A 25,963-nucleotide genomic window follows, 5' to 3' on the forward strand; every position below is an offset into this window, starting at 1 on the left:
TCCTGCTATAAGTGAGAACATCTGATTTTTTTCTTTTTCCTTCTGGCTTATTTCACTGAGCATAATTCCTTCCAGCTCCTTCCATGTTGCTGCAAATGGCATGAGTTTATCTTTTTTGATTGCTGAATAATATTCCATTGTTTATATATGCCACATCTTGATCCAGTCATCTATTTTTGGGCATTAGGATTGTTTCCAAGTTTTACCTGTTGTAAATAGTGTTGCAGTAAACATTGGGGTGAAACAGCTTAAAATTTCTAAATAAAGGGGAAAATTATCCTGTTGATATTGTGTGATAACAACTTACTCAGCTTTCATCTTTTGATAGAGCTCTCTAATAACCATTCATAGCCAGTTTTTGGCAACATTGGAATCACTGAAGCCATTCTGGGATGTTATGGATGAAATTGATGAGAAGACTTGGGTTCTTGAGCCAGAAAAACCTACACGGAGTGCCATAGCACGCAGAATTGCATTGGGTAAGGAAAAAGGAGTGAGGTATTTTTTTATTGGCAGTGTTTTCTACTTTGTGTTACATAAGAAATGAATGTAAACATGACATTGAGATCTTTTTGCATGAAGTTAACCACTAAAACTTTTTGGGATGAACTCTGACTTGTTACTAAGTACTTAAAGGTAAATAAAAGCACTGAGATGTTTGAACAGGCAGTGATTCACTGGAAATAATATTCAGAAATAGTAGCTACCTTTTAATTGGCACAAAAATGGTGAAGCAGGTTTTTCAAAACTTAAATTAGGGAGAAAATGATGTTAGAAATAATGTTTTCATTCTTGAAACTAGAAAACATTATTATAAACATATCTGGGAGTATTTTTCTGACACAAATATAGAGGATGAAAGAACCTGAAGTGACTAATGCATGCCATTAAGCATTGACAGGTATATATTAATAAAGTAAGATTCTAAATGTTTGTACTTTACACTAAATATTGTAGTTATAAAACAATTAAGACACAAAAAAAATTTCACCTTTTTCTGCATTTTGTTCTAGCCAAATAAGTAAGCTGTTGGAAGGCTTGTATTCCAAAGTATATTTTAATTTTGAGGTGAATCATATCTAAATTAGTGAGCAGTGTTCATATTTTCTACCCATGCAAAATAGGTTATCTGGGGGCAAAGAAGTGACGTGTTATTATGAGAAAAAATATAGTTGTGCAGCAGTTCTACAAAAGTGTTGTTACTGACCCATTTTGAAAAAGTTTTACAGTATTTAGTTTGAAATAATTAACTAAATTATGGTATATTTGTGAACAAGTAGATTTAAACAGTATTTCCTTCAAAGTGTAATTAATTTCAGTGCCCCATTAAAACAATTATTTTTATCAGATTATGGCTAAGTATGTGTTTACATTTCTCATTGTTCAGCATAAACAACCTAGCTTTTATTTACTGTTTACCTTTTAGCCCTTTTTTTTCCCTTCAGACACTTCAGACAGCTGTGCCTTTTTGAGGATCAAGTTTTCAGCAAGTTAATTAAAATATTAATACGGCCATTGTTAAGTGAAAGTATTTTAAGTCATTTGTATATCATATTGCTAAAGATTAAAATCTAATTTGTGTTATGGTAAAGAGTATACTAACAAAATTATCCATTAGCATTTTATATTTTGCTTTTCTCATTGGATGGCTTGCAGTCATTCTATTTTCTTGATTATCTTTTTTAGCCAGATCTGCAAAAATTGTGTTTATACTGTTACCAACTGTCAAAAAAAGGAGAGGGGGCTTATAGTGTATAGAATTAGCAAGATATTTTTGCCATAAAAATGAAATCCAAATTGCCTGTCAAATATACAGTGTATCTTCACTAGTAGAATTTCTGAAATTTGCATTATAGTCCAGAACAGTTAAATTTTATAAAAGAATCTAGTACCAAGTGAAAATAGCTCTTTCTTAGATTTTACAAAGTATGTTAGTTGTTATCAATTTAATAGTTTATACCTTATTAAAAATTAAACTTGTTAATTTATAGGGGAAAGCTTCACATAGAACAAAAAAAATCAGAAATACGTTTATACAGCTTGAATCTTAAGCATGTTTATTTTTAGTCTTTTTTATTTACCATAGTATAAAACTGTTTCAAGAAATTCACAAAAATTAAGATCATTTCTTAAACTTCTGATTTGTGATAATTTTTAATTGAAACTAATAGAATTCTGACCAGAACTCTAATCTAAGTTAATTGTATTATCTTAAGGATTGTCTTTTTCGTTTTTAAACTTATGCTGTCTGATCATATATTTGTCTTTACAAAAACCTATAAAATACTTGCTTAACCTTTCTTTGGGATACAATATGTACCTAAAGAGATACTCCTTTGTTTTTTGACAAAATGTTCTACTTCTAAAAATTCTAATTTTTTATTTTAGGGACTAATGCGTCAATAAACATAGAGGTAGATCCCAGGCATCCTACTATGCTTCCTGAGTGTTGCTTTCTTGGAGCTGACCATGGTATTATTACACCTCAGATTTCAATGTTTTTGATAGAATCATACAATTCATGGCTACTGCTGTTAAAATATCCTAAAGTATTAACATATTGATGGTAATTACTTTAAATGAAAATGTCTCATTTTGTACTTTGTGAGTTAGGCTTTCTGATCAAGTATTTAAGAAACTTTATAGCTAACAATTTATATTGTATATTTAAAAGTTGCTGAGAGTAGATCTTAGTAGTTCTCGTAAGAACATTATAACTATTTATAGTGATGGATTTTAACTTATTGTGATAATCATTAGTAGTACACCTACACTTGTTTTAAGTCCATTGAGTCTCAATGAAAAAAAAAAATTATGTGCCAATGCAAACCCTGTTTAAATTGTTAAACTTTTATTAAGTTTAATTAAACTCTTTTTTCTTTTTAAAGTGGTAAAACCCCTGGGAATTAAGCTAAGCAGAAATATACATTTGTGGTAGGTATCTTTGCAATAGAATTGTTACTTTTCTATGACTTTACAGGTTTAATAACAGAAAAAAAATCTTTTACATGCTTTCAGGGATCCAGAAAATAGTCTGTTACAAAATTTGAAAGATGTTTTAGAAATTGATTTTCCAGCTCGTGCTGTCCTGGAAAAATCTGTAAGTTGTATCAGTGCTTTGATAATTCAAACCTGCATTGCATAATGAAAGTTAAGTGTTATTTTAGGCACGAAAGGAAAATGAAGCAGGGAACTGGAGGAAAATTTTAACAGACTTTTGAAACACAGGCAAGAGTTGCATCAAAGAACTTGTTAACCTCTGATTGGTGGTTATAAGTGTACTTTTTTCATGGCCTTAGTAGCAGTAAAGAGATAAATGACAACCTTATTATTACAAATAAGGGGAAATGCCCAAAGTAGCTAATGACGTTTGGATTTTGTATATTATTGGAGTGTAGATAACTGAAATACAATTCTAGTTAGCTTCATACAGTGTATGTGAAGAGTGGAAGTTCAGTTTTTCAAAATTAGACACCTACCGCATACCCAAAATAATAAATAGCATTGAATTTTGAAAAAACTGCTAAGGTTTTAGACGACTAAAGTGGGGATGTTTTTACATTTACAGAATTTTAAAGTGAAATAATCTTAAACAAACATCAGTTCCTATCTTTGCATACTATTAGGCATTATACTGATGTACAATAGTGGAAAATTTTCACCTAAATACCCTGTGAGCCAAAATGGTGTGAAAAGGGAAGTACTTTTTTAAAAATAACTTTCATAGGTTGTTAAATAGTGAAGATGTGGTTTTATTTTTCTATAGTATAGCAGTATCCTTTGTAAAGACTATAATTATTTAATAGTGTCTGTGCAATAGGTTTTTGTTTTTTTTTTTTTTGTCATTATATGTCTTAAACACACGTGCTTGTATTTTTCTTTAAGGATTTTTCTATGGATTGTGGAATTTGTTATGCCTATCAATTTGAAGGTACCATTCCTGATCAAGTGTGTGATAATCCCCAGTGTGGACAGCCTTTCCATCAAATATGTTTATATGAGGTAAAAAAATGGTATAAAAATAACAGCAAGACTTGTTTGAACTAATACAACAAAGGAAGTCTGCATGTGAATACAGAATCTTTTTTAGTCAGTAGTGATCCCTTAGCCATTAAGGCCTTTCCCGTTTCATCACAGATGTTTATTTGCTTCATCGTGGTTACTAATGAATACAGAAATGTTCTAATGTGTCTAGACTATATTCATGGACTGCTCTATTGATGCATAATAAATTGATGTACATTGGACTCTTTCAGTAAACATCTGCTATAACCACATGCAAACTTTGTAGTCTGAAGTGGGAGTGGGATACCAGTAAGGTGGAAGGTAACTAGTATATGGAGTATACCTATTACTTTTCAAGCTAGATTTATTGTAATAATTCTATTTTTGATATTGAGAAGAATGCACTTTGTGATCTAAATTTCTCAGTACTCAGTGTTTTATTTACTATTTAATATATGTGAAGTCTTCATTTCTTTAATCATTTGGCTTATATAGCATTCATCTTAGGGCACAGTTGACATAATTGAATGTTCATCTGTATATAAACCACACTGCATTTGTATAGTGCTTCAGCGATGATAGTTGGTGCTATCTGTATTTTAACAATGGAGAGCTTAGGTAGAGATGTCAGTTTACCTTATATAAAATAGTAAAATAGCATGACTTATTATAAAGGTATACTTAAGTGAACATATGTTTTGCAATAATGAAGATTCACTTAAACCTTAAAAATAGACTGCTAATGCTTGTAATGTTTGAGATTTAACTCACGGTTGGTGATTAAAACCTAAATTTTCAAGTCTGTGGTATCTTTCACAGCAATAGTTCTTAATTCATAATTAATGGATTTAGATAGGGTCTGTGAACTCCCTGGACTTGTGTGCATCAGTTTCAGGGTTTTGTTATAAACCATTGGCATTAGTGTAGACTTCAAATCCATACTGGTTTCCCCTCACTGAGTCAGGAAAGGTTCAGCTTAGTGTTACATAGAAAAATTAAAAAATTAAATCTAATGGAATAAAAGTAGAAAGGAAATATTTGTAGTATCTCAATTGTAATTGTATTGCTATGGCTTCTTTTATCTTTTTAAAATTTTCAGTGGTTGAGAGGACTACTGACCAGTAGACAGAGTTTCAACATCTTATTTGGTGAATGTCCATATTGCAGTAAGGTAAGCAAATTACTAATCACGTTTCATAAAATGTATCCAGCTTTTAATAATGTGTTCTAGAAGATGAATATCTAAACAGTATGATCAAACAGTATATTATTACCTTATCTAAAAGTTTTAAAACACTGATTTTTCTGTTTCTGTTGTCCTTCTCAACATTTTGTTAACCTAAGTGATCTGAAACTTCAGAAGAGTATTTTCCAAACTGTATCATGATTCCATTTGTTTTTAAAGAAATTTTTTAAAAATGTCTTCAAACTTTTTTAAAATTTATTCTCTTTTTTCCCCAGCCAATTACTTTGAAAATGTCTGGAAGGAAACCCTGAAAAAAGAACGTACTACTTCTGTGGCAGAACAGAAACTTTAAAAATTATCAAAATAATTTTGTCTTCAGAGAAAATACAGAGCAAGACATATTAATATCAAAAGACAAAGAATGATGACACCATAAGGATACACTTCAGCCTTTGTCTCTTCACTAAGAGTAAACTGGGAAATGTTAAGCCCAAATCCTGTAGAACTTTCTAACTCTCTGGCCTCCATAGCAGTTGTGGAAGTGTATGTGTCCCAAAATGGAGAGCTTGACTTGTGCAATTGGCGTGGACTGATGATAAAGTCTTGATGAGATTCATAAGATGAATTTAGGCATTGTGTGCAGCTGGAATTTTGTGTAGTGCTTTTTGCTTCATTTGAAAATTCTTGAAACTGACAATATTTTTGTCTCTTCCTTATGATTTTCTATGAGAAAATATAAAATTAAGAGTTAGAACCCGTTGCAGTAAAGATATTTAAGTCGAAGTTAATAATACTTAAAATAACCAAATCCAGTAAGTTGTCCATCTCTTAAATAACTTTTTTTTGTTTAAGACTTATTTATTTATATAAGAACCTGGGTACAGCCAGATGCGCGGGAGGGTGAGAGGATTCACCAGAGACAGAGCGGGGAACAGAACAGGCAGATTGACTGAAATACACTGCTGAGGGGAGCAGTGGGTGAGACAGGAGAGGTCTGCTGCGCCATGTGGGACCCTTGCAGGCCGGCTAGGATCCAACTGGCGCTGTAGAGGCTGTGGACAGCTTCACAGCACTGCGCTCAACCGCCTGCAGGGGTTGGCCCACCAGGGGAGGCCCTTAAATAACCTTTTTAAGAGACTATGAAAACAATTTTCTTGGCAAGACAAAAAACTGGCATTAATTTTACAGGAATTAAGATAGTTACAATTTAGTGATTTTTAGTCTTTACACAACCAGAAAAGTGCCTGAAGGGTGGACGTTTTGGCACTATGTAGGTAACTGATAAAACCCCAAGAATTAGTTTCTTGTTCTCAACTTTCAGTTGAGTTCTGCTTCACATTGGTGACCTGAAATGCCCTCTCCTTGTGCCATTTATGAAGTAAATTACAAGGCAATATACTATGAACTACTTAGAATAACATCAGCTGAAGAGAAGTTGAAGGAATAGCTATTCTGAAAAATTTCTGCCTTATTTTATAAATGTGTTTTTTTTCTAAGTTACTTGATAAATACTACAGGTGAGTAAAGGCCACATCATCAAAGTGAAGCAGAAACAGAATAATTCCAGGTAGTTTCACCTTAAGTTCTTTGCCATAATCATTTGCATTGCATAGTTAGCTGGCCATAAGGCAGTTTTGCTATAAGGTAAAATTAACTGGTTGACAAAGAGGCAGAGGGCCCCAAAAGTTCAGAGTTGAAACCACATTTCCCAAAGAAGTTTGAACATCTATCTGTGGACATGTGTTGGGGAAGTCCTCTACACTGCTGTGTGTTACCATGTCACAATTCTAAAGCCCATAACTGGGCTTAGTATTATGCATCCTGGCATTCGAAAATTGATAACTCTCAATGAAGGGAGAAGTGCAATGTAAAATACTATGAATAAAACACTTCAAAATGTTATTTGTCAGAATTGTGTGTATAGAGTCATAGCAATTCTGGCAAATAACATTTTCAATATATTAAAATATTTTCTGCTTTTCACTGTTTAAATAAAATTATGAAAAATAGAGACTTTTTTTAATGGCAAAAGTGTCTTTTGTCCAATTAGTCATGCAGTGAAAAGGCTTGTGTCAAAGAACTTGTTGTTGAATCTATGAGACACAGTAGTCTTCCTCCTACCACTCAAATCACTTTCAGGATACAGAGTTTAAGACTATCAGACACGATGTCTTGAAAATTGTCTACAAGCTGGCAACAGAGCCTATCCTTTGATTCACTCATGACAGAAACAACTAAAAGATACCTAGCATAGGACATTACTTAGAATCCTTTAGCATGGTGGTAAGGCTAAGCACCTCCTCCACCTCAGAGCCCAATACAGACTGCATTAGAAGGAATGCTGAGGATCTCTTGGAGACAGCAGGCTGGTCAGCCCGCTTAAAAGGCCATAGGTGGGGAGAAAATCAGCAGGGAAACAACTGATGACTTAAATGACAGATGAGGAAAACAAATACTGTAGGATTTCATTCAAATGTGGCATGTGGAGAAACAGATTAAATAAACAAAAACGTTTGGGCTATCAGTCATGTAAGTGGAAGGGAGAAGGGGCTGGGTAAATCAGATAAAAGGAGAATTTGTATAGTGAAGGATGGAATTCAACTTTGAGTAGTATACTTAATGTAGCACAGAGCTGTTGCTATTTACTGATGTACACTGGAAACTTGCATGTTATAGTGTAAAGTAACTTCAGTTTAAAAGTTCACTCACTTTATATATATCTTTCACAAAGAAAAATACATACCATCAAACAGTTTATTCCTGAGACTGAGAGATTGGTAAGCTAACTTAAGCAGCATTTACTTACAACTTTGTATAAATTACATGTGGAAGGGAATGACATCCCCACCTATGTATGAACAGAAGTCAAATTACTAAAATTTCAAGGTAGGATCATTTACTCTGTAATCTACATACCCAGCCTCTCTTTAAGCAGCGACAAATGTTACCAAATGGGGAAGCCATCATAAAGGATTTAACTACCAGTTGTCTTTACTTGGATATTAGCTTGGGAGATAACTCATCCCAAGACCAGTAGTAATGCTGTCGACAAATCCTGCATTGGGAGCATCAGCTAGCCTTGAATGCACTTTAGAATAAATTAGGAAGCAATGAGAACTGTTAATACCCCCATCTATTATGTTGCTGGAAAAGTCATGACGCATTTTTGCTTGAAAAACAACACATCATGACCTTTCTGACAACCCATTAGTTCTGATCATGAGTAAGACTTCATTCCTACAGTTCAAAGTCCCTGAAGTAAATACAAAGCCAAAAAGTTAAAAAATTTATATGAAACAACTCATCAGAAAACAAGACTGATTCTTGAGAGGAAAATAGGCCCCAGAAAGGCTACAGTTTAAAATATTTACTTAAGAACAGTCCCAAAAAGCAGAAACAAATCAGGACATGATCAAGTTGAAACACAAATAAATGAACTGCTGCCAGAACAAAACTGAATGTTTTTAAGTGAATACGGTATTCATGTGTGATTTAATGCCTTTTTAAATATATTTTATTTATTGTATATAATTCTTATATCATTTTTCATTTTTGCATAGTGTATGCATTTTCATTTTGGTTATATTCCCCGTACAATACCCATTCCACTTATTTTGGCCCTGATCCCTCCTCTTCTCTCCCTACCCCCCACCCCCCTTAGTGTGTCTCTGGTTTATAGCTGCTTGTTGATTTTGATTTTTCTTTATTATAATTAGTCTATTTCCTGGTACCTTATTTAGGTTTTCTAAATTCCTGTGATGAGTGAGACCATCCGGTATTTTTCTTTTTCTTTCTGGCTTATTTCACTGCGCATGATCCCTTCCAGCTCCATCCATGTTGCTGCAAATTACATGAGTTTATCCTTTTTGATTGCTGAGTAATATTCCATTGTGTACATGCACCACATCTTTTTGATCCAGTCTATTTTTGGGCATTTAGGTTGTTTCCATAGCTTAGCTATTATAAATAGTGCTGCTATAAACATAGGGGTGCAGGTGCCCTTTTGAATGAATGTTTCGGTGTCCTTTGAGTAAATACCTAGGAGTGGAATTGCTGGATCATATGGAAGCTCTGTGTTTAGTAGGTTGAGGAAACTCCACACAGCTTTCCATTTTGCACTCCCACCAGCAGCGTAAGAGAGTTCCTTTTTCTCCACATCCTTGCCAACATTTGTTGTTGCTAGTTTTTTTAATATGTGCCATTCTCACTGGTGTAAGATGGTATCTCATTGTAGTTTTGATTTGCATTTCCCTGATTACAAGTGATGTTGTACATTTTTTCATATGCCTGTTGGCCATTTGCATTTTCTCTTTGGAGAAGTTTCGTTTTAGCTCTCCTGCACTTTTTTAAAGATTTATTTTATTTATACAAGAGCCGGGGTACAGTCCACATGCGTGGGAGGGTGAGAGGATTCACCAGAGACAGAGCAGGGAACAGAACAGGCAGACTGATGAAATACACTACTGAGGGGAGCAGAGGGCAGGACAGGAGAGGTCTGCTTGCCATGTGGGTTGCTCCGAGGCTGGTGGGGATTGAACCAGCACTGCAGAGGCTGCAGACAGCTTCACAGCGCTGCGCTCAACCACCTGTGCCACCAGGGAGCCCCCTGCCCTTTTTTGATTGGATTATTTTCTTTGTTGAGTCTCATCAGCTCTGTAGATTTTTATGATTAGCCCTTTATCATTAGTGTTGGGTGCAAAAATTTTCTCCCAGTCAGTGGGGTTTCTCTTTGTTTTTGTTATTGCCTCTTGCTGTACAGAAGCTCTTTAATTTAATGAAGTTTCAGCTGTTTATCTTTGCCTTCACTATCACTGCTTTGGGTGATATGTCTGTAAAGATGTCTTTGAGGTGGCATGTCATGTAGTGTTTCACCTATATTTCCTTCTATATATTTTATGGTTTCAGGTTTTATGTCTAGTTCTTTAATCCATTTTGAGTTGGTTTTTGTGCATGGTGTGAGGTAGTGGTCAAGCTTCATTCTTTTGCATGTAGCAACCTAGTTTTCCCAGCACCATTTATTGAACAAACTTGCTTTGAACCATTGCATATTCTTCTCTCCTTTGTCAAAGATTAGTTCACTGCTGAGTTGAGCAGCGGGCGAGATAGGAGAGGTCTGCCGCGCTATGTGGGACCCTGGCCAGCCAGCTGGGATTGAACGGGTGCTGCAGAGGCTGCGGACAGCTTCACAGCACAGCGCTCAACTGCCTGCACCACCAGGGGAGGCCCAATATTTGTTCTATTTCTTTGAAGAATGTCACTGAAATTTTTATTGGAATAGCATTGAATCTATAAATTGCTTTTGGTAGGATGGCCATTTTGATAATGTTAATTCTTCCAATCCATGAGTAGGGGATGTCTTTCCATTTCTTTGTGTCTTCTATTTCTTCTAACAATTTTATAGTTTTCTTTGTATAGGTACTTTGCCTCTTTTGTTAGATTTATTCCCAAGTATTTGATTTTTTTGTTTCAATAATAAAAGGGATGGTTTTCTTGATTTCTTCTTCAGATTTATTGTTTATGTATAGGAAGGCTACTGATTTTTGTGTTGATTTTGTATCCTGTCACTTTACTAAAATGATTGATTAATTAGTTTTTCTGTGGAGTTTTTGGGGTTCTCTATGTATATTATCATATCATCTGCGAATAGTGATAGTTTGACTTCTGCCTTGCCTATTTGGATTTCTTGCATGTCTTTCTCTTGTCTTATTGCTCTGGCTAGGACTTCCGGTATTACATTGAAAAGCAGTGGTGAGAGTGGACATCCTTGTCTTGTTCCAGATCTTAATTGGCATCTATTGATATTATATGTTTTTTATATTTCTTTTTGTTGATGTGTTGGATTACATTGATTGATTTTCGGATGTTGAACCATCCTTGTGTCCCTGGAATAAATCTTACTTGATCGTGGTGAATTATCTTATGGATACATTGTTGAATTCTGATAGCTAAAATTTTATTGAGGATTTTTATATCAGCGTTCATTAGAGAGATTGGCCTGTAGTTTTCTTTTTATTGTTGTTGTCCTTGTTCAGTTTTGGTATTAATGTAATGTTGGCTTCATAGAACAAGTCTGGTATTATCCCTTCCTTCTCAATTTTTGAAAGAGTTTGTGAAGGACAGGCATTAATTCGTTTCTGAATGTTTGGTAGAAATCATTTGTAAATCCATCTGGTCCTGGGCTTTGTTTTTGATTACCATTTCAGTTTTACTGCTTGTAATTGGTCTGTTTAGGTGTTCTATTTCTTCTTTATCTAGCTTTGGGTGATTATAGAGTTGTAGGAATTGGTCCATCTCTTCTAGATTATTGAGCTTGTTTGCATATAACTGTTCATAGTAGTTTCTGATTATTCTTTTGGTTTCTGCTGTCACCACCAACTTCTTAACAAAAAGTTCATATACTCAAAAAGAAAGGGTGAAAGTTGTAAAAGAAAATTTTCATACCCAATTAAGTCTTTGAAGTATGTGAAGGTGGTGGGATCTAGTTCCAGACAAGACAGAGCAAGTGCATTCTACACTTTTCTCCCTGTTAATAAAAATTGAAAAAAACTGGCACTATCAGAATAGTATGAAAGTTATAGAAGGCTGACTGGACAGGAACTTAAGGACAAAAGGAGTGACATAGCCACAAACCCCCAAACCCCAGTGTTTTGGTGCCTCTTACGTACCTCAGCATGGGTCATAGAAAAGTTTACGATCTGTAAACAACATGTACAGATAAAAACAGGTCCAAGAAAAGTGTGCTGTCTCTATGAACAGGGGACCAGAGAAAGGCAGTTCTATAGAGTAAATCTCTTGCTTTATACCTACTCCACGTGGACAACATGAAAGCAGCTCATCAACCTCCTCCCCTCTTCAACTTCCCATGAGGTGCTGTGTTAACAGTTTCTTTTAAGCATTACCACCCTGTACTAAAAAGCATCACACACACCTGTCCTGCCCCTGCAAACTAACAAAGCAGCACTTGTCTCTGCTGGATGTAATGGAAATTATGAGACAGACTCGTCAACCATTCTTTGTTTTGTTTTTTTTTTTTTTTAAAGATTTATTTATGCATACAAGAGCTGGGGTACAGGCCAGAGGTGTGGAGGGTGAGAGAATTCACCAGAGACAAAATGGGGGACAGAACAGGCAGATAGACCGAAGTACACTGCTGAGGGGAGTGGCAGGCGAATCAGGAGAGGTCTGCTGTGCCATGTGGGCCCTGGCTGGCCGCGGGATCAAACTCATGCTGCAGAAGCTGTGGACAGCTTCATAGGTTGCATGTTAACCCCTTACGCCACCAGGGAGGCCCACGTCAACCATTCTTAACTTGCACCACTGAGTTGGCATTATGCTGCTTCCTGACCAGGTATTAGGCCACAGCTAGGCTAATCTTCCCTGCATTAACCCAGGAAGAAGCAATGCCTCTTTTTCCTCCCACCACACACTTAGAGATTGTCCGGTGAGCCCTACATGATCATTAAGCCAAAACCAAATGACTCCCTACTTCCCTGTGGCCTCAACCACTATAGGGAGATCACTTAACATCACTGCTGTGCATTATGCAAATGACAGCAAAGAGGCAGCATCTCACATCTTCCTAGCCAGAAATCCTGTCCTCACTGATTAAATATCAGAGAGAAAATCAGCAAAGATAAAAAAGAAAGCCAATGGAAGCTGATATTTAAGAGCACTCTACCCTAAACAAGAGGAAAAATGACTCTTTTTGATTGTAATTAGAACATTCTCTAGAACAGGCCATATCCTGGTTCATAAAACAAACCTAAACAAATTAAAAACAAATTTATACAAAGTATGGTCTTAGACAGTAATATAAATTCAAAATCAACAACAAAGATAATAGAAAACTCTTCAAATACCTGTAAACTAAGCAACACACTTCATAAGGCATGAAAAGAAATCTCAAGGGAAGGTATAAAGTATCTTGAACTAAACAAAATTAAAAAATAAGGATGTATGGGATACAGTTAAACTAAACAATGCTTATATTACAATGAAGCATTCAAATCAATAGACTAAACTTCCATCTAACTAGAAAAAGGAAAATAAACTATAATAAAGCCAAAAGAATAGGAAAGTCTCTAAACATTTGAAAATTAAAGAAACACTTGTGAATGGTTTAAAGAGACAAGAAACTCTATTGAACTGAATGAAAATGTAACATTAAAATATGTGGGCTGCCATTAATACAGTGCTGGAGGGGAAATATAATACTGACTACCTATATTAGAAAAGAAGTTTCAATTCAATGATTGTTTCCACCTCAAGAAATTAGAGAAAGAGGAAATAAGTCCGTAGCAGAACAAAGTAAATAAAGAGCAGAAATCAATGAAATTGACAATAGAAAAATCAAACAAAATCTGGTTTGGGAAAAGACCAATAAAACTGATAAATTTGATGAAAGAAGAGGAAAAAATATCTGGAAATAAAAACTACAGCACTCAACAGACATTTAAAGGCTATAAATAGGGGAATAATATGAGTAATTATACACATCCAAATATGACTAATTAGATGAAATGGACCAATTCCCAGAGAACAAAGATTACAAAAATTCCCTAACTCAAAATGAAGTAGATTAGAAATTGCTAAACTGTGGGACAAAGGTAGTACAGACTCTAGCTGTCTGTAGAGTATAGCAACTAGAAATGAGTTTTATATTTCTAAATGGCTAGAAAAATATTTTGTGACACTTGAAATTTGTATGGAATTCAAATTCCAATCCCGTAAATGAAATTTGATTGAAACTCAGCTCTATGCATTTGTGTATGTATTGTGTATGATGTTTTTGCTTGACCATGCAGCACTGAATAGTTGTAACCAAGCATATGAACTGCAAAACTAAACTATTATCTGGCTTTTTACAGAAAGTTTGCCCACTCTTGAAATTGATAACTGCATAGTGTTAGTAAAGAAATTGAGTTCATAGTTAAAAAGGAAATCTCCAGGTTCATATGTTGTCACTGGGGTATTCTCTAAAACATTTTAAAAAGAAACAAAATTCTACTCATTCTCTTCTAGAAATTAGAAGAAGGATGACTTCTCAAATAATTTTTATGAGGCTAGCATTATACTGATAGCAAAAAGAGTACAATTAAGAAAAATGAATAGACCTAGGGCCTCCCCGGTGGCGCAGCGGTTGAGCGCTGGGTTGCGAAGCTGCCCGCGGCCTCTGCAGCGGCGGTTTGATCCCCAGCTGCTTCCTGGCCACCGAAGGAGGGTCCCACATGGCGCGCAGACCTCTCCTGCCGCCCGCTGCTCCCCTCAGCAGTGTACTTCGGTCCATCTGCCTGTTCTCCTCCCCGCTCTGGCTCTGGTGAATTCTCTCACCCTCCTGCGCTTCTGACTGTACCCAGTGCTTGCATAAATACACAAAGATAAATCTTTAAAAAAAAAAAAAAAGATACAAAAGTCCATCACAAAAATCTAGCAAATTGAATTTAGCAACGTGTAAAGAAGACAGCATGACCAAGTGGAGTGGTTTTGAGGAATTATAAAACAAGTTCGGTTTTCAAATACTAATCAGTGTTATTCACCATGGTAAGCAGCATAAAAGTAAAAAAATGACAGGAACATATTAATTGAAAAAGCATTTAACAAAATTCAATATTCATCAATGACACACAATTTCAATACATTAAAAATAGAGGAGAGCTGTGCTCGCTTCGGCAGCACATATACTAAAAAAAAAAAATAGAGGAGAGCTTCCTCGACTTGATCAAGAACATATACCAAAATCCGACACTTAATGTAGTAAATGAAAACCTGGGATCAATTCATGTTCAATACTACATTCATACAGAGAATAGTATGTAGCAATAAAAGGAATGAACTACTGAAACATGTAAAATTTAGATCTAAGGGGTGCAGGGGTGAATGAAATAAGCCAGTTTCAACAAGTTATGTATTGGGGCCTTCCTGGTGGTGCAAGGGGTTAAGCATCAGTCCTATGAAGCTATCTGCAAGTACTGCAGCACGAGTTCGATCCCAGACCAGGGAGAGACCCACATGGTGCAGCAGACCTCTCCTGTCTTGCATTCTGCAGTGTAGTTCAAGAGATCCGCCTGTTCTGTTCTCCACTCTGTCTCTGATGAATCTTCTCGCTACCCCTACACCTCTGGCCTGTACCCCATTTCTTGTATGCACAAATAATCTTTAAAAAAAACCAAGTTATGTATTGTATACTTTGATTTCTATGATATGATTAAAATGACAATATTATAGCAATGCTAATGCTTCCCTGATTTTAGGACTGGGGGAGCTATCACAATGAAAGTACATGAGGGAGTTTCTTTGTGCTCATGGAACAGTTCTATAGGATGATTATAATGGTTTTTCTGTACATGTAATAAAATTTCATAAGAACACACATTGTAATGTGTATTTAAATACTGGTGACCAAAGAAGTCTATATTTTATAGAAATATACCAACATTAGGGGCCTCCCCTGGTGGCGCAGGCAGTTGAGCGCCGCACTGTGAAGCTGTCCACAGCCCCTGCAGCACCGGTTTGATCCCGGCCAGCCAGCGAGGCTCCCACATGGTGTGGCAGACCTCTCCTGTCTCACCCTCTGCTCCCCTCGGCAGTGTATTTCATCAGTGTATTTCGTCAGTCTGCCTGATGTGCTCCCCACTCTGGCTCTGGTGAACCCTCTCCCCCTCCCGCAAATCTGGCATGTACCCTGATTCTTGTATAAATAAATAATTTTTTTTTATTCTGAATAGATGCTGAATTTTATTTTTTAGCTTTTTTTTGGTGTATGTGTGGGACCCTCACCGGTGCACGGGGAACGGACCGGTGCTGCAGAGGCTGCGGGCAGCCTCGCAGCCCAGCGCTCAACCACTGCGCCACCAGGGGAGGCCCAATAAATATTTTTTTTTTTAAAAAAAGAAATATACCAACATTAGTTCCTGATCTTGAAAATTACACTATGGCTAATAAGTTATTTCAGTTGGGGGAAGTAGAGTAACAGGTACATGAGAATTTTCTGCACTAATTTTGAAACTTCTGAGTCTACAGTTAATTCAAAATAACATGCTAAAAAATTTCAGATGTAAAATATAGTTCTAATTCTCCCCACACCAAAAGAAGGTAAAGATGAGATAAAGATTTTAAGAGAGACCTGGAGATTCCTGTTCTCCAGGAATCTAAACTACAATTCATGTTAAAGGAATTTCTTTAGTTTGAAGGTAAATGATACCAAATGTAAACTCAGGTCTGTGGAAGGTCTGAGGAAATCCAATAACAGTAAATACTAGGTATTCAAGATTTTATCCGCAATTTCTCTAAAAGAAAACTGACTTTTAAAAGCACAATAATGTATTATGGAATTAAGGACAAACGTAAAAGTAAAATGTATCACAACAGCCCAAAGAATGGGTGATAAATGAAACTGTTATTTGTGTAAGGTTCTTAAGGTATATGAATTCACGGCACATTGCGGTATATGCACCTAATAACAGAGCAACAAAATTCAGGCAGCAAAAACTTAGATAAAGGGAGAAATAAGTGAATACATAATTACAGTTGGAGATTTTAATACTTCTTTTTCATTAAATGTAAAACAGGAGTCAAATAGAAACAGGACATGGATATGGACTGAAATATTTGATTAATTAAGAGATGGATATATTCCTTGAAAGATACAAATAAATACAAGATGAGGAAAATCTAATGATCAATATATCTTTCATAGAAAGTAAATTCGTAATTAAAAAATACTCTTACAACAAAACTCTAGATCTGGATGGTTTTATTGCTAAGTTTGTCAAACACCTATGAAAGACAAATCTTACTAAAACATTTTCTAAAGTATGAGCACTTCCAACTCATACCACCTGAAAACAAAACCACATGAGGATATCACAAGATAGGGAAATTAGAGATCAATTATATTTTACCAAAGTTTATATGGAAATCCAATGGAATAATAACAAATAGAATTCAGTCTGAGGATATCATGTCTAAGTGGGATTTATTCCAGAAATAAAAAGGTAACATTCACAAATCAGTGTAATTCATTATATTAGTACAGGAGAATAATCACAAGATCATCTCAATAGATCCCCAAAACACATTTAATACCCATTCATGACTTCAACTTTGAACAAGCTACAGAGACAACAAAATTTCCCCAGACAATAAAATTTCCAGCCTTTTAAGATCTGGAATAAATAAAGCAAGGGTGCAATATAAAATTAGAGATCATGGCAGGTGTGTAATAAGGCAAGAAAAAATATAAATGAAAGGCATACATGTTGGAAAGGAAGAAGTAAAGAAATCTCTCTTCACAGAAAACATGACCGATTGTAGAAAATCCTAACAATATAACAACAAAACTAGTAAGTGAATTTAAGGTCCCAAGACACAAGGTCAGTATTCAAAATCTTATTTCTATATATTTAGAACACAAATGGAATATGAAAAAAATGTAAATGACATTTACAGTGGTATCAAAAAACAAAATTTTTAGAGGTAATTTTAATGGGAGATGTGTAAGATATCTACACTGACTACTACTAAGTATTGTTGCGAGAAATTAAGGAATATCACATAAAGGGAAAGGAGTACCAGATTCATGCATTCAGGCTCATAATGTGATGTCAGTTCATACTAAACTGACCTTTAGATTTAGTGTAGTCCCATTCAAAAATCCCATTCTGCTTTTTATTAGAAATTGACAAGCTGGGGCTTCCCTGGTGGCGCAGCGGTTGAGCGCTGGGTTGCGAAGCTGCCCGCAGCCTCTGCAGCGCTGGTTCGATCCCCGGCTGCTCCCCGGCTACCAGAGGAGGGTCCCACATGGCACGCAGACCTCTCCTGCCGCCCGCTGCTCCCCTCAGCAGTGTACTTTGGTCCTTCTGCCTGCTCTGCTCCTCTGGTGAATTTTCTCACCCTCCCGCACTTCTGACTGTACCCAGTGCTTGTATAAATCAATCAATCAATCAATCAATCAATCAATCTTTAAAAAAAAAAAAAAGAAATTGACAAGCTGATTTTATGGAGGGGACTAGAACTTAAAAGGCCAAGGCATTCTTAAAGAAATGGTTGAAGCACTTGCACTATCTAATTTCAGAATTTGGTGTAAAAGCTACTGTAATTAATTATAGTGTGGTGTTAGTTTAAGGGTAGATTGATAGAAGAGATTTCAAAAATAAGCCCACACTTACACATTGAACTAACTTTAAAAAAAAGGTTCTAAAAGATCATCAGGAAAAGGGAAAATCCTTTTTAACAAATGGTGCTGAGACAATTGGTTTTCCTTATGGAGAAGAATGAACCTGAACACCTACCTATGCCATAGACAAAAATTGATTTGAAATGGCTTACAGACCCAAACATAAAAGCTATACACACACACACACACACACACACACATCCCTTGAAATAATTTTGTAACTTTGTGTTAGGCAAATAAAAATTTAAAAATTGATCACACACAGATACCCACCCACACACTGCATTGCCACTCTGGAGCGTGTACACTGATGCCCACTATTTACTACCTGAAAACAGCTGATTCTGGTACACAGTACACACTGAAGAAGAGCACCCAAAGATCTCTATATTTTACCAGCAACAGATACTTTTAATCTTACAATGATAGGTATAAAATGTGATCATTCACAGTAGGTTCCTTTATATCAATCTTAAAAATACAATGGTAACTACCGTTTTTAAAACAGATTGGATGCAAGAGAGTCCTATTAGTACTAAAAACACATTTCTTCTTCTGGATGAACTTAGATGCTTGCTGGTTGGATGAGAAATGCCTAACTAGTACGCTTCTAATTTTTGCTTTGGTTGCCAAGAAGTTCAGAGCCAAATTCAATGCTCAGTTTAGTGATTAACATCCCAGCTGCTTGGTCTAACAATATTGGGGTGTGGGGGGCAGGAGGGGAGATGATTGGGAGAAAGAAAATCGAGGCATTAAATTATGCTGTTTTCACTATAAACTACTTCAAAGCATGTAGGGAAAATGATGTATGAATTATATGTTGGCCATTTTGAAAAAATTTTTTTCACTGCAGATACAAATGTATGCTTCTTGTCAAAAAAGGTTAAATTAGGAAGGACTCTGCTGTTACTTCAGTGAGTTATCTACTTAAAGTGAGTCACTATCCAATCAGATGATCAAATGATACAAAAAATGCATCCTTTTAAAATACAACCATATTGACAGGGAAACACTTCACTTACATTTGATTATAAAGGTTAGACTGTAGAAACCAACGTGAAAGTATGGACTATGTTAAGAGTCCCTAATGGATCATAGATGGCATAAAAAATTTAAGTGCACTTCATTACATTCTTAGGCTAAGAAAGAAATCAGATCTGTACACAAATGTGCTCACTGTCTATGATAACCGGTGTCGGTTGCTTTGATTTTATCAACTATATTCTCTGTCCCTTCTCATTTAACAAAACCATACAACCTTGGCCTTCACGAGAAAATAAAATGTCTGCATTCCCAAAGGGCATATTCTAATGTAACATTAAGGGGATTAAAAAAAAAAAAACACACACAACAAAAAACCTCTCACCTGAGCTACTTCACTGTCAAATGATCCAATCAGCTTCTTATTTTGCACTTCTCTCCAAGTTGCACAGGACTCAGCACTTCTTTCACTGTGGGGTTTTTTTTCTTTTAACCTATTTTGCATCTGATTGACTTGTTTTGCTGCAACCTTTTGCAAATCAACCTGTTGATAAAGCATAAGTAATAATGTATAATGAAAACTTTTGACACTTCAAAACATAATGTTTCGATTACTGAAAATTCTAAACTTGCCAAACATTGAAAAAAGGAAAGAAATAAACAGGAAACTAACAAGGATTATTATAGAAAAACTGTAGTTGGCAAGATCCAGATCCTTTCTCATCAACAGGACAAGACCAATTAAAATTAGTGTCACTGTATGTACTCTTTAGAAATTATCTCTACAGATACTTGTTTATTGAAAAGACATTTTTACAGAAAACTGTCACATTTTAAAACCACATGAATTCATTATTAACCTTTGCTGGGAGTAGATCCAGTATATCTTCTTAGTTTAAATTCTTATTAATTAGAATTTTAGGCAGTTTTCTATCAATGAAGTGAGACTAATTAATGTGAACCTAGAAGTAGCTTATGATGTCTCCTACTTTTTGGCAATTTAACCTTTGGGCAGTTGAGTAACAGTTCATGCCGTCCAATACTGTGTACCAGTATCAGAGATTATGTTCCACAACAAGCTTGCTATCTTTAAGGTTTCTTTTTCACACCATGGTGTTTATCTGGGGAATGATGGACTCTCAATAATTTTGAAGTAGACACAGTAATGGAAAGGCAGATCCCAAAATACAGTTGGAAGATTAAAAGCCACAATGAAGATCCTTATGTGAAGTATTTGCTCAGCAGCTTCATGTTTACAACAGCTGAAAGTGCCATCACCTTTTATCATGGGTTAAATAAAAGGGCAGAAGATAGGAACAGAAAAAGGGGAAATAATGGAGTAGCCAGTGCCAAAATAGAGAATGAATTACATTGGCTGAGCAAGCAGAGCCTTAATTGGTAGTCTCTCAATTTTCAGCTTCTAATGCCAAGTATGTTCGCTCCTTTGCTTTAAAATATACTCGTGTTTTGTGGTTAGGTCAAGTCGTCACAACACCATTTTTTATTCACCCTTCCTCCCAGATCCCAGCTTTTCAAAGGATAGCAAAGCCTTTCAGTAATCTGAAAATTGGAATGGTTTTCTTAATCACTCAAGGGTTCTTTATTTCTACCGTTCAATTCCCAAACTACTAAGCTAGCTATGTATAACTACCTTCTGAACTTTGAAGTTCAATGCAAAAATTACTACTATCAATAATAATATATTCACTTCATTTGCTATGAGAACCATAGATTTGGGTGAGTGAAGGAACAAATGTTTCCTGTATGAAATGGAGGAACTTTAGCGCTTCAACACTTTAGTGCTGACTTACAACCATTCCTCTGCATACCAGTCTATACTATTACAATATAAATTCAGGTATCATCATAGGGAGGGGAGATATTGATAAAGTGATGAAACAGCTTATTCAAGAGTTGAATTGGGAACTTCAATAATTCAGGTCTTCCATCTTCGCTTTAGCATTCTCATCTGGGAATTCTAGAGTGTTAGCTCACCTCAATAATCGTTCTTACAAAAAACATGGTTTCCTTCAGTGAATTCTGGACATTAAATCCCAGCAGATGGCATAAATAGACTGGGTAGCCCTGATGATAGATTCTTCTAATTTGACTGTGCTACCTCAGGAGCTGTCAGAATTACTAAAGAGTGATTTCAGCTATACATACCATCATTTTGATTGAGGCAAAACCCCCAAAAAACTTGCGTTTCAGGAAAAATATCAATGTTTCCACTATCTTGACAAAAATTCATTTCCATTTTAACTACAGTAACAGTTTCGAGGATTTCAAGAAGAAGGCTCAGTTTACAGGGAACAATTTATGATGCCTAATAAAACCCAGTGTAGGAAAAATACCTCATTTTTCTTTTCCAAGAAAATGCTGTAAGTATGCTGAGATTCTTAGGGTGATGTGCTATTTTCTAATACCTAACCAAAACCATATTTTTGTTAAACTAAATTTAAAAAGCACAACTGCTTATACTGGGAAATGACATTGTTTTTTAAAAAAGTAAATATCATAATTTTCCTTTGAATCCTGAATCATAGTAGCATTTTATTTATCTTATATACTTTTTCAGGTCCACTGACTCCTTTTTAAGTATCTCAGCCCTAAAAGAAGAAGTCCAAAATTTATTTACTTATATGTTAAATAGCTAGAGTGATCGAATGCATAGTCACAAATGTTTTTAGTTAGTAATGACTGTGGCTGAAAAGAAATTTGGAGTCATGTGGTTGATATACATTCTGAACTTAAGATGTTTTTGTTATGGGGAAGCATTTAATTGTAGAAACTATCATATATTTACTCAGGGGACCAAAGTCCATTTCAGTTTATAACACTTTGGCTTGGAATGCTTTCAAGTTTGGTTTTTAGATGACAAAATCTGTAAACTTCAAAATTTAAAAAAATAAAGGTACTTTACTTAATTGAATATAAAAAAATAAGATTTAGTCAATATGGAGAAGTCATATTTCACACTATAATTATTAAATCTATTTGTGTACTCAAAATACTACAGAAATAAAGCCACTGGCGAGTAAAATATTGATCTGCTGTGAAATATATTCCCAAATCATCTTACTCTCGATACACTGAAGCTGATCACATTGTCAAAAGAATTTAACCAAGGTCTTAGGAATGTATATTATTCTAGTATTTTCTTTTTAATCATAAAGTACTTTAATCAAAAGGGAATGATACAATGTTTTTCATGGCAGCTCACTGGAAAAAATGTTTTATATTCTATTCTCTGCATATAAAATGGTTTCAGAAAAACATCATTTGAATTTGATGAAACTGAAAATTCTGGTGGGTAATAATTAGAATTTTATATCAGGCTACAGCTATCAGGTTTCAAAATGGTTTCTTTTATATTTCAATTAAGTTTATGAAATTAAAAAACTACAAAAAAGGAAAAAAAATCAACTTAAATTAGTGTAGATTAAGTGGTGACCATTATTGTAAGGAAAACACTATGTCAAGGAAATGGCTCTTTGTTTTGTTGAAAAAGTGATAAAAACACAAAAGTCAATAAAACTGTTAAAATAAGTCTCAGTAATTACCAAGATCAAAATCCAGTGGCTTTTTATTAAACATGAACTTTTGTTCTGCCTTCTGCAATACGTAAATAGTGCTGACAATTGGTTTGTGAGGCACTTGCTACAATAAAATGTAATTGTATCATGAGAGAAAGGTGACAATCAGGAGATCATGAAAAAATTACATATTCTCACTGGTAGTTAATTAGCCATGCAAAACCTCCTCAAACAGATATTCTCTTCTATTAGGAATGATTACTATGCAGGCCTACAGATGTCAATACCACAGTCATTCAAATACTTCTTTCCCTACTAATTGAAGGTTGTAAAGCTCTGGTGCCAAGGTTTTGCTTCCAAAGAGCTAATTTATGACTAGAAGGATATTTTATGTCTTCAGTTGCAGCAGCTACAAAATTCAGCAAATCAGAACCATCTGTGCACTGATACTTGACTCACCATTCATCTCGCAGCCTATCAGTCACATTAGTTTGCATCCTGCATTCTTGGCTCATGAACACTTGTGATGATCCAAAGTTCATAAGAAATATTAAAAATGAATGGCATTCTGACCCTTCCTTACTGTATACACATCACGGAAAAAAAAGCCTCCCCACTTTTTGGTACATGGATAGCATCAAGGAAGAAATGGACATTTAGTTACCTGTCTAGAAATATTGTGCAGTCCTGGGTTTCCTCCACCCTCTTAGAAAATGTTTTCAGTTATAAGTTTTTTTAAGATGATGTGAAGGAGTTAATTGAAAAACAGCAGAGCAGATAAGGCACAACTTTAAAAGATAACTTTTTCAAAGAATTGTTTCTATGCATTTAAACATCGGCACATACACATATTCAGATTAAATCTAGGAATGTTATTATCAGCATCAAATTAAGGCCAAACTGGTAAGCAAAATTAGAGGGAAATAACTAAAGAAAATCTGAAGAAAAGCAACAAAAGAAGATTCTCATAAATAAAGCAGATAGCTCTTCCTCTTGCCCTAGGTATTCTCCACAAAGTCAGAGAGCCTGTTATTTCTCTGACAGGACAAAATGGACCATACATCCTATTTTTCCTAAAAGACAGTATGTTAAAAGAACTTTCAACGCAATTTTTTGGAACTGATTAAGGGGAAATAGGAATTAGATGTAAAAAAAAAACCAAGAAACTCAGCTGTCAGATGTACTTTGAGACCTAAAATTTCATTTGTTAGGAAATCTTCACAGCAGGTCACCATAGGACCCCAGGGAACGCATTACTTACGTTCTGATGGTTGGGAGTATGCACATTTATACTCCTTCTGCTAGTTGAAAACTCCAAGGGTCCTAAAGATATTCCATTGGGGTTCAGAATTTTCTTAAGCATCTGATAGTCTGGCTTTTCATCATATGCTAAATTATGAGCATGCATCAAATACTGGGCTATTTCACCTGCGAATTATTAATTTTTTTAACATGTTATTCATGTTGGCAAGAGTTGCCAAGACTTCAGCATCTTCAACTCTGTTCTTTCTCTCTTACACATGCATACACACACATACACACACACATTCCATGGAAACTAAGAATGAACAATTTAATGAAAAATACTTTTAAAATGTTATCCAAACTGACAATATACAATGACCTACAGTGATTTCACAAGATGGAAGAAAGTGGTATTTTTTCTTTATCTTTGTTGATAGTCTTAAATACACTAATCTTATTAAAGAGAAAGCAATTTTTAAAATTTAGTGATTTTAGTTTCTTATGCACAACTACTAAGAATTACACGATTAATAAAACAGACATTTCATACTTAAGTTGCAGGTTCGAATTCAGTTAAAGTACATGTTACTTATTACAAACTTCCCTACTTTAAGGGAAAAAATGCAAATTTTAATTAAAGGCTTTGATTTTGAAATTTTAATACTATCTGTAGAAATGACCTTGAATTACACTTTAGCATGCTAGACTTTCAAATTCAACGGATCCTCCATCAAGTTCTCCTAATTTTGCTAACCCAGTTACGCTCCTGGCATAGTCTTCCTGATAGAGAGCAGGACAAGATATTGCTACCTTGTATTTTTTTTTTCTTTTGTAATCTCTTCTCTAGAACTAGAGCAGTCCTATTTCCCTCACCACCAATAAGCTTTTAAATATAAGAACTAGTAACCAATAGTCAGAAACATAACTACCCTAAAGTAAATGTAGTTTTGCATTTTTATTTCAGGTGATTCATTATGATGATAACCTATCTACACATCCTGTCTAAAGACTGGCATGTTTTCATTTGTTCAGAGATGTTTAGGAACTCCACATACTGGTTTTTATAAATCTTTCCCTTTTAAAAACTTATTATTGACCCAGGCACAAATATTTCTTACTTTCTCTTAAGTCATTTATCTCATTGTGGGAAAATCTAGGAATCTTCCTGGGTTGGTAGAAGAGACTTCCTAATCCTTCACTCCCCCTCCAGGCCTACCTCCATGAGTGTCAGGAACTGCAGAGGCACTTGGTTTCACCCTCTACATGGAAAATTCCAGAAGAAATAGTCATCCTCTCTTATGCCCATGGAATCAGACAGTGACTGTTTTACACATTGTCCTTAGTGCTTTTCTAAGAGCATGAGGCCAATGGGTTAAAATGAAAACCCTTGGCTCCAGGGTTTTTTGTTTTTTGGATACTGTGGTAATTATGTAACCTCCATTTTTCCTCTCTACAGTATACAATATAATAAATTCTATTATATAGTACTAAATCAGCCACATCTCTATTAACTAGCCAGTGCTGTAGTCTCATCACATTTATAACAGTTTTCCATAAGAGCCCTTGGGACATCAAATTCCTGAAGGAATGATCAAAAAGAAAAAAGATTAAATTATATTTGCTATTATTTTAATATAAATATTCTGTTGTTCTTTGGCTCTTTCAAGATCAGTAAGCTAAGTTTGGTATACATTACAATTCCATTAACCAAAATATCCCAAATGGAAGGAGTTGAATATATTGGGAAGACTTTCCACAAATCAATATTAGGAGACAATGGAAGACTTCTGGCACTCCACCAACTGATAGCAGCTGTGCTGCAAAGGCTTCTTGGGT

The 25,963-nt window shown here is 35.1% G+C and overlaps 2 protein-coding genes across 2 annotated transcripts in view; one reads left to right on the plus strand and one right to left on the minus strand.

The window, feature by feature from the left end:
• The window catches only part of FANCL (FA complementation group L), a gene marked incomplete at both ends in the record, with an annotated part of 76,907 nt that extends 71,405 nt beyond the window's left edge, over positions 1-5,502 (plus strand). Inside the window, 7 exons of the mRNA XM_084234344.1 lie at positions 329-479; positions 2,389-2,472; positions 2,889-2,934; positions 3,019-3,100; positions 3,886-4,002; positions 5,105-5,176; positions 5,467-5,502. Of these exons, the coding sequence (XP_084090470.1) occupies positions 329-479; positions 2,389-2,472; positions 2,889-2,934; positions 3,019-3,100; positions 3,886-4,002; positions 5,105-5,176; positions 5,467-5,502 (588 nt within the window). The remainder of the gene's footprint in view (positions 1-328; positions 480-2,388; positions 2,473-2,888; positions 2,935-3,018; positions 3,101-3,885; positions 4,003-5,104; positions 5,177-5,466) is intronic.
• Positions 5,503-5,566: 64 nt separating this feature from the next.
• Positions 5,567-25,963, minus strand: part of VRK2 (VRK serine/threonine kinase 2) — a gene marked incomplete at both ends in the record, with an annotated part of 102,968 nt that continues 82,571 nt past the window's right edge. Inside the window, 3 exons of the mRNA XM_084235135.1 lie at positions 5,567-5,914; positions 19,732-19,890; positions 24,144-24,310. Coding sequence (XP_084091261.1) covers positions 5,567-5,914; positions 19,732-19,890; positions 24,144-24,310 — 674 coding nt within the window. The remainder of the gene's footprint in view (positions 5,915-19,731; positions 19,891-24,143; positions 24,311-25,963) is intronic.

This window comes from Talpa europaea (assembly GCF_964194135.1).
Source record: "Talpa europaea genome assembly, chromosome: 6".
NCBI lineage: Eukaryota > Metazoa > Chordata > Mammalia > Eulipotyphla > Talpidae > Talpa > Talpa europaea.